This window comes from Salvelinus alpinus, chromosome 1 (assembly GCF_045679555.1).
Source record: "Salvelinus alpinus chromosome 1, SLU_Salpinus.1, whole genome shotgun sequence".
In the NCBI taxonomy this organism is placed as follows: Eukaryota; Metazoa; Chordata; class Actinopteri; order Salmoniformes; family Salmonidae; genus Salvelinus; species Salvelinus alpinus.
The window spans coordinates 107,074,601-107,093,382 of NC_092086.1; the positions used below are offsets into that span (position 1 = coordinate 107,074,601).

The 18,782-nt window shown below is 44.4% G+C and overlaps 1 protein-coding gene across 1 annotated transcript; it reads left to right on the plus strand.

Annotated features, from left to right (window-relative positions):
• The first annotated feature begins 476 nt into the window (after nt 1-476).
• Nucleotides 477-17,827, plus strand: LOC139538001 (keratin, type I cytoskeletal 18-like). Its single transcript, XM_071339929.1, has 11 exons — nt 477-539; nt 2,061-2,331; nt 2,649-2,774; nt 3,292-3,374; nt 3,707-3,863; nt 11,382-11,549; nt 12,642-12,767; nt 14,138-14,260; nt 14,365-14,459; nt 14,927-14,952; nt 17,040-17,827. The coding sequence occupies exons 2-11, from the start codon at nt 2,068-2,070 to the stop codon at nt 17,165-17,167; spliced, it is 1,296 nt and encodes a 431-aa protein (XP_071196030.1). The 5' UTR covers nt 477-539; nt 2,061-2,067; the 3' UTR covers nt 17,168-17,827.
• Nucleotides 17,828-18,782: the final 955 nt, after the last annotated feature.

The following is an 18,782-nucleotide window of genomic DNA, read 5'->3' on the forward strand; positions in this document are numbered from 1 at the left end:
ACACATACAGTAGAACTATTTAGTATTGACATAGCCACACATACAGTAGAACTATTTAGTATTGACATAGCCACACATACAGTAGAACTATTTAGTATTGACATAGCCACACATACAGTAGAACTCTACTGGCATAGCCACACATACAGTAGAACTATTTAGTATTGACATAGCCTCACATACAGTAGAACTATTTAGTATTGACATAGCCACACATACAGCATAACTCTACTGACACAGTATAAATCTATTGACATAACCTTCTGTTGTTTGATTAGACCAATTCTCTTTCCTTCTTTTAAAATATTTGATTTTACTCTCTTGAATGAAGTTCAGGTGACTTCTACCTACCTGCAGGAGAGAACTACTTCAATGTCTTACAGAAGCTTCAGAGGCTACACCCACTTTTAGATGTGGCCCCTCCCCATTTCTCACCTCTATATAAAATAACCTGTAGCATCAGTCTCACAGTAGACTCAGCATTCTCCAGGATCCCTCTCTCCCTCTTTCTCTATCTCACTGAAGAGAACAGAATCCAGGTCAGTGGTTTCATTTCACTGTTTCTATTTAGTCCTATCTTTTTAAAGAAAGATAATCAAGTTTGTCTGAATAACTGTAATGAAATGTATTTTTTAAAACAGTAAATGTATAATGACAAAAATATTGAAAACTAAGTTATAATGAAAGATTGTAATTCATAAGATTATAAATTGTAATTCAAATATCTTTATTTGTGCCTTTATCGCCTTATGTTTCTCTACTCATCACATCACAAAGGAATGTTTTATTTTTTCGGATGTTTTGTTGTTGGTGGGAGAAACTCACAGAGTATTAAATGACAGAGATAGTTTTACCTATTGAACAGCTCACCCACTGGTCCAATCAGCGTTGTTTCCACATCATTTAACCAAAAAACTCAATGCGATGACATTAAATTAACTTGGAAAACTGATCGAATTTGCAAAATGTCCTCAACGTAAGGGAATTTTGTATTTTTTTCAGCCAACTTTTCCCCTAAATCCAATGACAGGGTGACATTTTTGGTTGATTTCACATTGAATTCACGTTAGTTGACAACTCAACCAAATGTAAATCCAAACTAGACGTTGAACTGACATCTGTGCCCAGTGCCTGGTGACTGTGGACGCTGTCTGTTTCCCATGCAAACACCAAACAATACTAGTATTGTTTTAGACAGAACATAACTCTGAACTCATGTCTGTTCTTGGTTTTGTGAGTTCTCCCATTGACAAGAGGTAAAAAGTAGCTTTCTAACTTATTGTTGAATAGGATATTAACAACAATAACTATGCCCATAGTAATGTAAGATATGAAGGGTTTTCTGACAGTTCTTGGGAAACTCTTCTGATACCAGATTGGTATCAAGACAGTCTAGTAGCCATACAAACTGTCTGGTAGTCATAAAGACAGTATGGTAGTCATAAAGACAGTCTGGTAGTCATACAAACAGTCTGGTAGTCATGAAGACAGTCTAGTAGTCATAAAGACAGTCTAGTAGTCATAAAGACAGTCTGGTAGTCATAAAGACAGTCTAGTAGTTATAAAAATAGTAATCCATTGAAGTTTATCACTGGCTGATTCTTAGTTTGAATAGACAGCAGCGGAGGGCTCGTTCAAAATGGCCCCCAGGCTATGTGTTCTTTTGAGCCCATGAATGTATTGTTTCAGTCTGATCAAAATAGTGCACATTTGGTATGTTGACAGACCTGTTATACTAGCCTAAGGTTTACGTGCCTTTAATAATTATTTGCATACTGCAACAATCAATGGTGTAATGACCTTGATCAATTTTGTCCTCAAATAATGAGGATTTCCATATGAAACTGAGCTGAAGCACCACTAGACTAGAGACATATTCCTTGAGGCCACATTAGTCATGTGTAGTCGACACAAGTGTGTATATGAAACTGAGCTGAAGCACCACTAGACTAGAGACATATTCCTGTCATGTGTAGTCGACACAAGTGTGTTTATTACAGCAGCGTTCCGACCCTCTAATCTTCATCAGGTCTTCTTCCTCTTTGTCATCTCCCACACAGAGCCGTCATGTCGTCCACTTTCTCAGTGCGGAGCTTCTCTGTGGGCCGTCAGCCCTCTTTCTCAAGCCTGTCTCTGAGAGACAGCGGCCGTGCCCGCTCCAGAGCTGCCGTGTCCTTTGCCACCAGCCCCCTGACCCGCTCCGCCTCCGTCAGCCATGACCTGAACGGAGTTCCAGTCACCCTGAACCTCAATGGGCAGCTGGGCAACCACACCAACGAGAAGGAGGCCATGCAGGGCCTCAACAACCGCCTGGCCACTTACCTGGACAAGGTGGGTGGAAGGTAGCCTAGAGGGTAGAGGTTAGAGAAGGGGTTCAGCAACCGGAGACTCGCTGGTTCAAATCCTAGATCTGACAGGAAATCTAGTGTGGAGTGAGCTAGCAACTATCCTGAACAGAGGAGGCTGGTGGGAGGAGCTGAGGAGGAAGAGCTCATTGTAATATCTGTAATGTCATTAATGGAACGTTCCATGGATTCCATTCCAGCCATTACAATGAGCCCGTCCTCTTCTGATCCTGAGTGCCATCCTGTCGTTGTACCCTTGAGCAAGCACTTTGCAAGATAATGGATAATAAGTCTTCTTCTTAGGTGCGCTCCCTGGAGACGTCCAACGCAGACCTGGAGCTGAAGATCAAGCAGATAATGATTGAGCGCATCCCTAAAGGTCACGACTTCGAAACCATGATGGCCCAGGCCCACCAGGTGGAACAGGAGGTGGGTTCCCAGCGTTCCTACGTTCCCATGAGCCCTCTCTCTCACCCCACGTAACTTAACCATGCACTTTTCTCACTGTACAATGAGGACACTGTGTCTATGTCTGAGTCATGATGTGGATTTATACATTGTAAACATAGTCACGCTCAGTACACACACGTGGCCGTACACGTACACGTTTACCATGCAAGTGTTGACACAGTGACTCTCTTTAATAGGAGTTTAACGTTAGCAGAAATAGACCCTTTAACTTAACCTGCGCTAGACTGTCCCACCAGATGGTGGGTAAAAGATGAGCGTAAGGCCATTTTAAATCAAACGGTTACAGTTTAATGCATTACCCAATATCCCAAGGATGCATATGGAGTCAGCGTTTCAGTAAGTGAGGGTTAAGTGACAGTGAAAGTGTCAGTTTAAGATACATTAGAGACGATGGAAACCTTCAACTGTAAAATTGTACTAGTACGTGGTAGATATGTGAAAGGTAACGCTTACGCTGATCCCTGTCTTTCCTCAGGTGAGGAGGAAGACGCTGGAGAACGCTCGCCTCATGCTGGAGATTGACAATGCTAAACTGGCAGCTGATGACTTCAGGATCAAGTGAGTGTGTTTCTCTGTGTTTGTTTGTTTTGAAGTGAAAGCTCTTCAAACATGGTTTGCAGATGTATGTTCAGGCTCCACTCCAACGCTGCACTAAGTAGACAAATATTTGTCTGCATGGCGGAACTGTGTGCTTGTGTGTGTTTTAGTCTGTGTTTGTGTCAGTTAATCCTTCCCCTCCTCCCTCACCCCACCCCACCCCTTCTTTCAAGTGTAATGTTTATTTTACTATCTGTATTGAATACTTTAGAAATATTAGTCACCAAAGCTCTCACAATCTCTCACTTCAGAATCTCTCACTTCTCAATCTCTTCCTCCTACTCCTCCTCCAGGTGGGAGACAGAGTTGTGCATGTCCCAGTCTGTGGAGAGGGACTGTTTGGCCCTGAAGAAGGCCAAGGTGGACCATGATCAGATCATCGGGTCCCTGAAAGGAGACCTGGACAGCCTGAAGGAAGAGATCTACTTCCTGAAGAAGAACCACGAGGAGGTGAGAGGAGGTAGCTCCGTAGATCAGGACTTTATCCATCCTAAAGCATGTAAGTCAAAAACTTGAGAGAGGTCAACTTTCTTTATTAAGGATGATGGTATCCCGACAGACAAAACTAGTGGGAATGATGTCATCAAGATGTCATTTTAATCCGTTTTGAGCTCTGGGATAGAGGGGCCAGGAGTTTTTCCTCACTTCATTACGAAGCCAGGAAAAACTATGGGTCCCTAGTTACAGCCAGGTTATAACTGAACCACGGATTTTTCTCATGGTCTCCTAGTATGGGGAGATATCTCTGACTGGAGTAAGACAAGGATGTCCTCTGTCACCTTTCCTCTTCTTACTGGCCATTGACCGAATGGCCTGAACTGAATGACAGACCACTGAATCAAGTAAGTGGTCTGAGAGGGGAAGAGACTGGTCCTCTGTTCATTTCTGTCCCAGTGGTGGTATCACTCTACATCCCCTTGGAAGCTTGGAGTAGGAACCGGCTCAGACTCTGAAACACAACACCGGAGGTCTCTTTGTCTTAAGTAACTCAAAGCCTGAAAGTAACTCAGGTCTTAGCTTTTTTACTCAAGTCTACAGAGACCCCTCTCAAAACAGCATTGGTTCACTGGTTGCTCTGCTCTGAATAGGAACACTACAGACCTGTGTGAAGGGATAAGTCACCTTGTACTACTTGTATGTGGCACGGGGTAGAATGATGTGATTGTAAGTTTCTTCTGGTGTGTGTGCACGTGCCTGCGTCCGTGTGCGTGTGCGTGCCTGCCTCTGTGTGTGTGGGTGCTTGGCTCATCCCTTCCTATTTTCCTATGGTGTGTGTATGTGTGGGTTGTCGATAACTGGCCCTAGATGTGCTCGGTGTGTCTATAAAGCTGGGTGTGGTGCCAATGCAGTGGTGCCATATGCTTAGTCTATTAAGTTGTGTATTTCGCAGAGAGAGAGAGAGAGAGAGAGAGAGAGAGAGAGAGAGAGAGAGAGAGAGAGAGAGAGAGAGAGAGAGAGAGAGAGAGAGAGAGAGAGAGAGAGAGAGAGAGAGAGAGAGAGAGAGAGAGAGAGAGAGAGAGAGAGAGAGAGAGAGAGAGAGAGAGAGAGCTGAGCCCAGAAACGAGCCCTCTCAGTCAGCTGGTGTTGGACCTAACCAACCAAGCTGACACCAGCACTGCTTCAAAACAAAGAATTCCAATAAACAAAATCATGAACCAATCAAAGGACTCATATTTACAACATTGGAAAAACGAAACAAAATCCCAAAGCCGACTAAATTGCTATCTGACCCTAAACAGAGAATATGAATTGGCTGAATATCTCTACTCTGTCAGAGATTCGAAGCAGAGACAGATCCTTACCAAGTACAGGCTGAGTGACCACCGATTGGCAATAGAAACCGGCAGACATAAAAAGACATGGCTACCCAAAGAGGAGCGTGTATGTGGTCACTGCACGACAGGGGAGGTAGAAACAGAGATGCACTTTCTCCTTTACTGTGATAAATATTCCTCACCAAGAGATTCATTATTCACAGAAATGACTACATTTATTCCAAATTTTAACTTATTAAACCCAGAGGAAAAACTAAAAATACTCATGGGCGAAGGAGCAATTTGCCCTCTTGCCCCTGAGCAAGGCAGTTAACCCACTGTTTTCCAGGCGCCGATGACGTGGATGTAGATTAAGGCAGCTAACCGCACCTCTCTGATTCAGAGGGGTTGGATTAAAAGCGGAAGACACATTTCAGTTGAATGCATACAGTTGTACAACTGACTAGGTATCCCCCTGTCCCTGTGAGAGGGAACAGTGAGAGGGAACAGTGAGAGGGAACAGTGACATGAGCTCACCTCCATCAAGTATTCATGGAGAGGATGTTAATAATGAAGAGGGTCTCTCTGTCACAGTGGGGTGTAGAATTCACTGACCTCTCTGTCACAGTGGGGTGTAGAATTCACTGACCTCTCTGTCACAGTGGGGTGTAGAATTCACTGACCTTTCTGTCACAGTGGGGTGTAGAATTCACTGACCTCTCTGTCACAGTGGGGTGTAGAATTCAGTGATCTCTCCGTCACAGTGGGGTGTAGAATTCACTGACCTCTCTATCACAGTGGGGTGTAGAATTCAGTGATCTCTCCGTCACAGTGGGGTGTAGAATTCACTGACCTCTCTATCACAGTGGTGTGTAGAATTCACTGACCTCTCTGTCACAGTGGGGTGTAGAATTCACTGACCTCTCTGTCACAGTGGGGTGTAGAGTTCACTGACCTGTCTGTCACAGTGGGGTGTAGAATTCACTGACCTCTCTATCACAGTGGGGTGTAGAATTCACTGACCTCTCTGTCACAGTGGGGTGTAGAGTTCACTGACCTCTCTGTCACAGTGGTGTGTAAAATTCACTGACCTCTCTATCACAGTGGGGTGTAGAATTCACTGACCTCTCTGTCACAGTGGGGTGTAGAATTTACTGACCTCTCCGTCACAGTGGGGTGTAGAATTCACTGACCTCTCCGTCACAGTGGGGTGTAGAATTCACTGACCTCTCTGTCACAGTGGGGTGTAGAATTCACTGACCTCTCCGTCACAGTGGGGTGTAGAATTCACTGACCTCTCTGTCACAGTGGTGTGTAGAATTCACTGACCTCTCTGTCACAGTGGTGTGTAGAATTCACTGTCCTCTCTGTTACAGTGGGGTGTAGAATTCACTGACCTCTCCGTCACAGTGGGGTGTAGAATTCACTGACCTCTCTATCACAGTGGTGTGTAGAATTCAGTGACCTATCTGCCACAGTGGGGTGTAGAATTCACTGACTTCTCTGTCACAGTGGGGTGTAGAATTCACTGACGTCTCTGTCACAGTGGGGTGTAGAATTCACTGACCTTCTCTCTGTCACAGTGGGGTGTAGAATTCACTGACCTCTCCGTCAAAGTGGGGTGTAGAATTCACTGACCTTCTCTCCGTCACAGCGGGATGTAGAATTCACTGACCTCTCTGTCACAGTGGGGTGTAGAATTCACTGACCTCTCTATCACAGTGGGATGTAGAATTCACTGACCTCTCTGTCACAGTGGGATGTAGAATTCACTGACCTCTCTGTCACAGTGGGGTGTAGAATTCACTGACCTCTCTGTCACAGTGGGATGTAGAATTCACTGACCTTTATGTCACAGTGGTGTGTAGAATTCACTGACCTTTCTGTCACAGTGGTGTGTAGAGTTCACTGACCTCTCTGTCACAGTGGTGTGTAGAATTCACTGACCTTCTCTCTGTCACAGTGGGGTGTAGAATTCACTGACCTCTCTGTCACAGTGGGGTGTAGAATTCACTGACCTCTCTGTCACAGTGGGGTGTAGAATTCAGTGATCTCTCCGTCACAGTGGGGTGTAGAATTCACTGACCTCTCTGCACAGTGGGGTGTAGAATTCACTGAACTCTCTGTCACAGTGGGGTGTAGAATTCACTGACCTCTCCGTCAAAGTGGGGTGTAGAATTCACTGACCTTCTCTCCGTCACAGCGGGATGTAGAATTCACTGACCTCTCTGTCACAGTGGGGTGTAGAATTCACTGACCTCTCTGTCACAGTGGGATGTAGAATTCACTGACCTCTCTGTCACAGTGGGGTGTAGAATTCACTGACCTTCTCTCTGTCATAGTGGGGTGTAGAATTCACTGACCTCTCTGTCACAGTGGGGTGTAGAATTCACTGACCTTTTTGTCACAGTGGGGTGTAGAATTCACTGACCTTTATGTCACAGTGGGGTGTAGAATTCACTGACCTCTCTATCACAGTGGGGTGTAGAATTCACTGACCTCTCCGTCACAGTGGTGTGTAGAATTCACTGACCTCTCTGCCACAGTGGTGTGTAGAATTCACTGACCTCTCTGTCACAGTGGGGTGTAGAATTCACTGACCTCTCTGTCACAGTGGGGTGTAGAATTCACTGACCTCTCCGTCACAGTGGTGTGTAGAATTCACTGACCTTTATGTCACAGTGGTGTGTAGAATTCACTGACCTTTCTGTCACAGTGGTGTGTAGAGTTCACTGACCTCTCTGTCACAGTGGTGTGTAGAATTCACTGACCTTCTCTCTGTCACAGTGGGATGTAGAATTCACTGACCTCTCTGTCACAGTGGGGTGTAGAGTTCACTGACCTCTCTATCACAGTGGGGTGTAGAATTCACTGACCTTTCTGTCACAGTGGTGTGTAGAGTTCACTGACCTTCTCTCCGTCACAGCGGGATGTAGAATTCACTGACCTCTCTGTCACAGTGGGGTGTAGAATTCACTGACCTCTCTGTCACAGTGGGATGTAGAATTCACTGACCTCTCTGTCACAGTGGGATGTAGAATTCACTGACCTCTCTGTCACAGTGGGGTGTAGAATTCACTGACCTTCTCTCTGTCATAGTGGGGTGTAGAATTCACTGACCTCTCTGTCACAGTGGGGTGTAGAATTCACTGACCTTTTTGTCACAGTGGGGTGTAGAATTCACTGACCTTTATGTCACAGTGGGGTGTAGAATTCACTGACCTCTCTATCACAGTGGGGTGTAGAATTCACTGACCTCTCCGTCACAGTGGTGTGTAGAATTCACTGACCTCTCTGCCACAGTGGTGTGTAGAATTCACTGACCTCTCTGTCACAGTGGGTGTAGAATTCACTGACCTCTCTGTCACAGTGGGGTGTAGAATTCACTGACCTCTCCGTCACAGTGGTGTGTAGAATTCACTGACCTTTATGTCACAGTGGTGTGTAGAATTCACTGACCTTTCTGTCACAGTGGTGTGTAGAGTTCACTGACCTCTCTGTCACAGTGGGGTGTAGAATTCACTGACCTCTCTGTCACAGTGGGGTGTAGAATTCACTGACCTCTCCGTCACAGTGGTGTGTAGAATTCACTGACCTTTATGTCACAGTGGTGTGTAGAATTCACTGACCTCTCTGTCACAGTGGTGTGTAGAATTCACTGACCTTCTCTCTGTCACAGTGGGATGTAGAATTCACTGACCTCTCTGTCACAGTGGGGTGTAGAGTTCACTGACCTCTCTATCACAGTGGGGTGTAGAATTCACTGACCTTTCTGTCACAGTGGTGTGTAGAGTTCACTGACCTCTCTGTCACAGTGGTGTGTAGAATTCACTGACCTTCTCTCTGTCACAGTGGGATGTAGAATTCACTGACCTCTCTATCACAGTGGTGTGTAGAATTCACTGACCTCTCCGTCACAGTGGTGTGTAGAATTCACTGACCTCTCTGCCACAGTGGTGTGTAGAATTCACTGACCTCTCTATCACAGTGGGGTGTAGAATTCACTGACCTCTCCGTCACAGTGGTGTGTAGAATTCACTGACCTCTCTGCCACAGTGGTGTGTAGAATTCACTGACCTCTCTGTCACAGTGGGGTGTAGAATTCACTGACCTCTCTGTCACAGTGGGGTGTAGAATTCACTGACCTCTCCGTCACAGTGGTGTGTAGAATTCACTGACCTTTATGTCACAGTGGTGTGTAGAATTCACTGACCTTTCTGTCACAGTGGTGTGTAGAGTTCACTGACCTCTCTGTCACAGTGGTGTGTAGAATTCACTGACCTTCTCTCTGTCACAGTGGGATGTAGAATTCACTGACCTCTCTGTCACAGTGGGGTGTAGAGTTCACTGACCTCTCTATCACAGTGGGGTGTAGAATTCACTGACCTTTCTGTCACAGTGGTGTGTAGAGTTCACTGACCTTCTCTCCGTCACAGCGGGATGTAGAATTCACTGACCTCTCTGTCACAGTGGGGTGTAGAATTCACTGACCTCTCTGTCACAGTGGGATGTAGAATTCACTGACCTCTCTGTCACAGTGGGATGTAGAATTCACTGACCTCTCTGTCACAGTGGGGTGTAGAATTCACTGACCTTCTCTCTGTCATAGTGGGGTGTAGAATTCACTGACCTCTCTGTCACAGTGGGGTGTAGAATTCACTGACCTTTTTGTCACAGTGGGGTGTAGAATTCACTGACCTTTATGTCACAGTGGGGTGTAGAATTCACTGACCTCTCTATCACAGTGGGGTGTAGAATTCACTGACCTCTCCGTCACAGTGGTGTGTAGAATTCACTGACCTCTCTGCCACAGTGGTGTGTAGAATTCACTGACCTCTCTGTCACAGTGGGTGTAGAATTCACTGACCTCTCTGTCACAGTGGGGTGTAGAATTCACTGACCTCTCCGTCACAGTGGTGTGTAGAATTCACTGACCTTTATGTCACAGTGGTGTGTAGAATTCACTGACCTTTCTGTCACAGTGGTGTGTAGAGTTCACTGACCTCTCTGTCACAGTGGGGTGTAGAATTCACTGACCTCTCTGTCACAGTGGGGTGTAGAATTCACTGACCTCTCCGTCACAGTGGTGTGTAGAATTCACTGACCTTTATGTCACAGTGGTGTGTAGAATTCACTGACCTCTCTGTCACAGTGGTGTGTAGAATTCACTGACCTTCTCTCTGTCACAGTGGGATGTAGAATTCACTGACCTCTCTGTCACAGTGGGGTGTAGAGTTCACTGACCTCTCTATCACAGTGGGGTGTAGAATTCACTGACCTTTCTGTCACAGTGGTGTGTAGAGTTCACTGACCTCTCTGTCACAGTGGTGTGTAGAATTCACTGACCTTCTCTCTGTCACAGTGGGATGTAGAATTCACTGACCTCTCTGTCACAGTGGGGTGTAGAATTCACTGACCTCTCTGTCACAGTGGGGTGTAGAATTCACTGACCTGTCTGTCACAGTGGGGTGTAGAATTCACTGACCTCTCTGTCACAGTGGGGTGTAGAATTCACTGACCTCTCCATCACAGTGGGGTGTAGAATTCACTGACCTTCTCTCTGTCACAGTGGGGTGTAGAATTCACTGACCTCTCCGTCACAGTGGGGTGTAGAATTCACTGACCTCTCTGTCACAGTGGGGTGTAGAATTCACTGACCTCTCTGTCACAGTGGGGTGTAGAATTCAGTGACCTCTCTGTCACAGTGGGGTGTAGAATTCACTGACCTCTCTGTCACAGTGGGGTGTAGAATTCACTGACATCTCTGTCACAGTGGGGTGTAGAATTCACTGACCTTCTCTCTGTCACAGTGGGGTGTAGAATTCACTGACCTCTCTGTTACAGTGGGGTGTAGAGTTCACTGACCTCTCTGTCACAGTTTGCCTGCTCCGTAGCAGGCTGCTCTATCCGCACTGAATATTTTAATGTCGAGCTCAATGTAAAAAATACAACAATCTCAGAGGTTTTAAAAGGAACAGAAAGAAGCGATATAAACGTAACTTTTGGGGGGTTCGGACCGTTTCAGGGGGGGTTCGGACCGTTTCAGGGGGGGTTCGGACCGTTTCAGAACTTTATTTTACTGGTTGGAACAGTGGACGGGGAAAAAAAGGTTCTGTTCAGAAAGACACGATTGGAAAAAAGTTCCAACCCCTGGTACTTTGTGACAACATTTGTAATTGATTGATTTATTTATGTATGAATTGTCTCTCTGCAGGAGGTGGAGTCTATGAAGGGCCATATTGCTGCTCAGACTGTGACCGTGGAGGTGGACGCAGGCCGTGGTGGACCTGAACTGGGCACAATAATGTCAGAGCTCAGAACTCAGTACGAGGGCATCGTCAAGAAGAACAAGGACCAGGCTGAGCAGTGGTACCTCAAGAAGGTCAGTGGGGGATTGGCTGGATGAGGACCTCAAGAAGGTCAGTGGGGGACTGGCTGGCTGGGGACCTCAAGAAGGTCAGTGGGGGACTGGCTGGATGAGGACCTCAAGAAGGTCAGTGGGGGACTGGCTGGCTGGGGACCTCAAGAAGGTCAGTGGGGGACTGGCTGGCTGGGGACCTCAAGAAGGTCAGTGGGGGACTGGCTGGCTGGGGACCTCAAGAAGGTCAGTGGGGGACTGGCTGGCTGGGGACCTCAAGAAGGTCAGTGGGGGACTGGCTGGCTGGGGACCTCAAGAAGGTCAGTGGGGGACTGGCTGGATGAGGACCTCAAGAAGGTCAGTGGGGGACTGGCTGGCTGGGGACCTCAAGAAGGTCAGTGGGGGACTGGCTGGCTGGGGACCTCAAGAAGGTCAGTGGGGGACTGGCTGGCTGGGGACCTCAAGAAGGTCAGTGGGGGACTGGCTGGCTGGGGACCTCAAGAAGGTCAGTGGGGGACTGGCTGGCTGGGGACCTCAAGAAGGTCAGTGGGGGACTGGCTGGCTGGGGACCTCAAGAAGGTCAGTGGGGGACTGGCTGGCTGGGGACCTCAAGAAGGTCAGTGGGGGACTGGCTGGCTGGGGACCTCAAGAAGGTCAGTGGGGGACTGGCTGGCTGGGGACCTCAAGAAGGTCAGTGGGGGACTGGCTGGCTGGGGACCTCAAGAAGGTCAGTGGGGGACTGGCTGGATGGGGACCTCAAGAAGGTCAGTGGGGGACTGGCTGGATGAGGACCTCAAGAAGGTCAGTGGGGGACTGGCTGGCTGGGTGCATCACCATGCCAGAAACTAGACACTAGAGTTTAGTCTCTCAGGGCTGATTTGTAACATGAGATAAGTGCGTGTGACTCAAATGTTCATGCAAATCTCCCGTTGGCATTGCATGTGTATCTCAAGTTACGATTCAGGCGTATCATAGTTATCATATCCAGGTGAACCCAGGTGTGGTATCTAGTATCTAGTAACCTGGGGATGCGGTGTGTTCAGGAACGTGTGTGTTACTGTTTTCAGTAACATGGGGGTGCGGTGCATTCAGGAACGTGTGTGTCGTGTGTTACAGCTGGAGATGGTGCAGAACGAGGTAAAGGAGTCTAACGAGGCTCTCAGGGGGGCTCAGAGTGACATGGTGGAGAGACAACGCTTCCTACAGAACCTGGAGGTGGAGCTGGAGAGTCTGCACAAACAGGTAGGAACTAGGAACCTGTCAACTGGGGGTTGTGTTGTACTGGGGATCTACAGCTGGACAACCAGCACAACTACAGTATCGATGAAATCCTTGCTCTTTTCCCCACCCATGTTATCCTTGTTGACTATAAATATCTCTCCTCTTTTCCCCACCCATGTTATCCTTGTTGACTATAAATATCTCTCCTCTTTTCCCCGCCCATGTTATCCTTGTTGACTTTAAATATCTCTCCTCTTTTCCCCACCCATGTTATCCTTGTTGACTATAAATATCTCTCCTCTTTTCCCCGCCCATGTTATCCTTGTTGACTATAAATATCTCTCCTCTTTTCCCCACCCATGTTATCCTTGTTGACTATAAATATCTCTCCTCTTTTCCCCACCCATGTTATCCTTGTTGACTATAAATATCTCTCCTCTTTTCCCCGCCCATGTTATCCTTGTTGACTATAAATATCTCTCCTCTTTTCCCCGCCCATGTTATCCTTGTTGACTATAAATATCTCTCACCTTCCTTGATGTTGGGTCAGATACACTCCTTTAGGAGAACCCTTTTTGGTTCTAGATAGAATAGGGTTCTTTAAAGGGTTCTTCTAGCAGGTTCTAGAGAGCACCTTGTTTCTAAGAGTGTAAGGATCGGTGTTATAACAACAGCCATCCCCTGACCTGTACACAGATTCTCTTCCTTTCTGTAATCACACACTGTATATTTGATGAGAAGGTGTATCAGGTATACATTTAATCTGCGTGTGTACATCACTGTATATTTGATGAGAAGGTGTATCGGGTATACATTTGATCTGCGTGTGTACATCACTGTATATTTGATGAGAAGGTGTATCGGGTATACATTTGATCTGCGTGTGTACATCACTGTATATTTGATGAGAAGGTGTATCGGGTATACATTTGATCTGCGTGTGTACATCACTGTATATTTGATGAGAAGGTGTATCGGGTATACATTTGATCTGCGCGTGTACATGTGTGCATGCATGTTTGTCTCGTCCGCAGTTTATTTGCATTTCCCCTCCCCCCCTGGAACGCTGCTGCTACTCTCTGTTATTATCTATGCATATTCACTTTAATAACTCCACCTACATGTACATATTACCTCATATTACCTACCGTTACCTCGGTAACGGTACCTCCTGTATATAGCCCCACTATTGTTATTTACTGCTGCTCTTTAATCATTTGTTATTCTTATCTCTTACTTTTTGTATTTTCTTAAAACTGCATTGTTGGTTAAAGGCTTGTAAGTAAGCATTTCACTGTAAGGTCTACTACACCTGTTGTATTTGGCGCATGTGACAAATAACATTTGATTTGATGTGATTTCTATAATCGGACTCACCCTCTCCACCCCAGGTGTCAGCTCTGAAGGGTAACCTGGGGGAGACAGGTCAGAAGTACAGCCTGGAGATGGAGCGTCTGCAGACCACGCTGTCCCAGCTGGAGGAGGACCTGTCTCAGCTGCGTCTGGACATGCAGGTGCTCACTGGTAGCCCAGGGGCTAAGGAGGTGGAACTGTACTCATATTTCCGTTGTTTACAGTAACAAAGGGACTAATAAAGTTGTATTGTATTTTATTGCAGCGCAACAAGACGGACTATGAACAGCTGCTCCGCATCAAGCAGAACTTAGAGCTGGAGATCGCCACCTACAGGAGACTGCTGGAGGGAGAGGAGACGTGAGTCACTAGGATGATCATCTTTATGTGAACATTTAAAGGGAAATCATTTTCAACTTCATATTCATCATCTCCAGCACCACCCCAACATCAACATATGTGAAAATTGCACATTTCTATGTTTTGTAGTAAAAGATATAGAGGAAGATAAGTGTTTCCAATGACATCATCAGTGTGCATCGTGTGATTTTAACCAATTATGAGTAGGCATTGCCTGCTAATTGTCTACTAATTCATTGATGATGTCATTGGAAACGCCTCTCTTCTTCTATCTTTGTTACATATAATGCCATGGTCAGAGGTAAAGAAGGGGTGCTTAATACTGTATATCCAGGAAGGTTCTGCTCTCAGTGGAGTTTATTCAAACAGATAATTGTTCTTCCTGGAACATAACATCTTCTGCCAGTGACAATTTCCATGTATCAGTTAAAGTCATTGGGCACATTCTTTTCCCATTATTGATGCAGGATTAAAGAAGCGCCATCACCAAAACGTGAGTAACAGTACTTTAACTTGACATCACTCTCACATCCTCATTGACACAGGCTAACCTAAGCAAACATCAACAATTACTTACTCAGCAACACATTGATTGATTGGCGCACAATTGGCCCAGCGTCCTCCAGGTTTGGCCTGGAGTAGGCCGTCATTGTAAATACAAATTTGTTCTTAACTGACTTGCCTAGTTAAATAAAGGTTAAATAAATAAAAAATAAGAAATGTAAATGATTGTGGATGTGACCGTACACATGGATGGAGAAAGCTCCTCTATCAGTGTGACATTAGGTAATTCCATCCATGGCGTGTGATAAGAGTCCCCATTCATTCATGAATAGGTCATTTCATTCTCACACAGAGAGACCTCAATTCACCTCAGTCTCTCAAATGGACTGCATGGACTTATCCTGATCACCCATCCTGATCACCCATCCTGGTCACCCATCCTGATCACCCATCCTGGTCACCCATCCTGATCACCCATCCTGGTCACCCATCCTTGTTTCCCTTTCTTATCTTCCCTCCTCCCTTCTCCAACTCACCTTCACATTCACTCTCACCTTCACAGAGCATTTCATTGGTCTGAATGTTCACCAGTCTCAAGTCCAGGGGGGTTACGCTCCCGGGTGAAGTTTCCCCTAGGTACAGATTTAGATTTAGGATCAGCCCCCCCCCCCCCCCCCCCCCAATCCTAGTCGGGAAACTGCAAAACTGACCCAAGATCAGAATCTAGGGGCAACTTTACCCCCCACCAAGCAGTTACACTGGGAAACGACCCGAGACTAGCTTGTGTAGGTACTGTCTGTGACCTAGAGTAAAGTTGAGGTACTCCGGGCCATTGGCTCGCTGACAAAGCCAACTGCCCAACAGCTATTTACACTACAGGTTTAAAATAGGGTCAGCGGTGTTGCCTTATGTCAGATACAACTTGATTCTGTGCTGCTTCCGCCACCCTGGCATCAAATCAAGGGGCCGTGGCCACAGACTAATGGCAGTTTCACAAACCTGCAAACAAAGCAACGCCCAAAACAGAGCTGTCCCTAGCAACTGCATTAGGTGAAAATAATACCAAGTCTCAATGTTGTAACGTATTGTTACTGTAGGCTTGTGACTACTCACTGAATCAATTTGGTAGCACTTTATTTGGGGTGTACTTACAAAATGAATTCTTAGCACATTCATAAACTATACTTAATACATTCATAAGCTATACTTAACTCATTCATAAGCTATACTTAACACATTCATAAGCTATATTTAACACATTCATAAGCTATACTTAATACATTCATAAGCTATATTTAACACATTCATAAGCTATATTTAACACATTCATAAGCTATATTTAACACATTCATAAGCTATACTTAACTCATTCATAAGCTATATTTAACACATTCATAAGCTATATTTAACACATTCATAAGCTATACTTAACTCATTCATAAGCTATATTTAACACATTCATAAGCTATATTTAACACATTCATAAGCTATACTTAACTCATTCATAAGCTATATTTAACACATTCATAAGCTATATTTAACTCATTCATAAGCTATATTTAACACATTCATAAGCTATATTTAACACATTCATAAGCTATATTTAACACATTCATAAGCTATATTTAACACATTCATAAGCTATACTTAACTCATTCATAAGCTATATTTAACACATTCATAAGCTATACTTAACTCATTCATAAGCTATATTTAACACATTCATAAGCTATACTTAACTCATTCATAAGCTATATTTAACACATTCATAAGCTATATTTAACTCATTCATAAGCTATATTTAACACATTCATAAGCTATATTTAACACATTCATAAGCTATATTTAACACATTCATAAGCTATATTTAACACATTCATAAGCTATACTTAACTCATTCATAAGCTATATTTAACACATTCATAAGCTATGCTTAACACATTCATAAGCAGTAGATATATCATCAACACGTTGTCAAGTTCATAGGTCGTGTTACAATTCAGAGCCTGTTGGGTTACAGTAATACTGTGACATCCTCTTCCTCTTCCTCAACCTCTTCCTCTCGTTTCCCTGCAGAGGAGCCGGATGTGCGGACCAGGAAGATAGTGAAGGTGGTGACTCAGACTATGATCAACGGCAAGGTGGTGGATGAGTCCAGCGAGGTGGAGCAGATACAGGAGGAGGTGAAGAAGAAGAAGAAGTGAGAGGGGCCTCATCATCATCATCATCATCTTCATATAGCCTCGTTATTGTTATTTTATTGTGTTATTTTTTAAATTAATTTTTACTTTATTTAGTAAACATTTTCTTAACTATATTTTCTTAAAACTGCATTGTTGGTTAAGGGCTTGTAAGTAAGGATTTCACAGTAAGGTCTACACCTGTGTGACAAATAACATTTGATTTGATTTGATCATTTCTTCTCACACATTGTGGTCAAGGGCCAGCCTTACCCACGGACCCTCAGGGGCCTCCACCAACATGGATGTCTGTTTCATTCCCATCAGAGTGTTAGTCTTCCCTGTTTCTTTCACAGCCTCGTGGATATGTCTGGGGACACTATGAGATATATAGTATGCATACAATAATATAATAATACAATAATATGAGATGTACTGAAAGTCAATGAGATGTCTCATACGGCATCCGTCCCTCAGTTGTCATGACTAACATGGCTGTTGTTTAATAAAAGGTTTTGCTTTGTGCATTAAACTATTTATTTCTATATTTAGGTAACAAGCAATAGACACAGTAAATCTCTTTCAACTGAAGTGCATTTTTTGGGCTGGGTTTTCAACATGCTTTTGTGTCTGTATCTATAAACTTCTGTAATGTCTGAAATAAAGGTTTGTCTTTTAGTCAAAGTTGGTGTTATTTTCTCTTTTATTTTGTTTCATCATCATGGAGTATCCAAAATACTTCTTATAACTATCAACCACACTCTACAATGTTAAGACGTATTACATCCAACACATTCCACACATACTCAAAACATACTCAAAACACATTCTATGATTTCTACACATACTCAAAACATACTCAAAACACATTATATGAATTCTACACATACTCAAAACATACTCAAAACACATTCTATGAATTCTACACATACTCAAAACATACTCAAAACACATTCTATGAATTCTACAGATACTCAAAACACATTATATGAATTCTACACATACTCAAAACATACTCAAAACACATTCTATGAATTCTACACATACTCGAAACATACTCAAAACACATTCTATGAATTCTACACATACTCAAAACACATTCTATGAATTCTACACATACTGAAAAAAATTATATGTAAAACCATGAAACTACCCTGTCTACTACGTAGCCTGATGAGCACAATGACACGTCAGTGGAGATAACTGTGCCTGTTCATGTGCGTGTGATGACAGCTTTGTGCAGTAGGGAGGCATGCATACAACACTGCAAGGTTACCTTCATGTTGAGCCTAAACGTCTGTCTGACAGCTCTGATTAATGCTCCAGACCTATTCATCCATCATAGCACTTAGCTAATCACACTTTATAATGATGAAAGGTTAGTAAGACTATTCGATTTGATTTGATGTGCTTGTTGTACTTATGGCCTTTAATCAACTTTAACGTTGAAGTCAAATAATGCAAATGCCATCCAATCTTTCACCAGAATACTTTACCTTGTAATCAGAGACATTTAGTAAATGCTGCTTGGACTTAGAGGTCCCTGCACAGCAATTTGTGTGCACATATGTTTAAAGGCAGACTGCCATGCAATCTCTGAACAATGAAGTCATCGATTTGATGTCTCTGTTAATCTTTG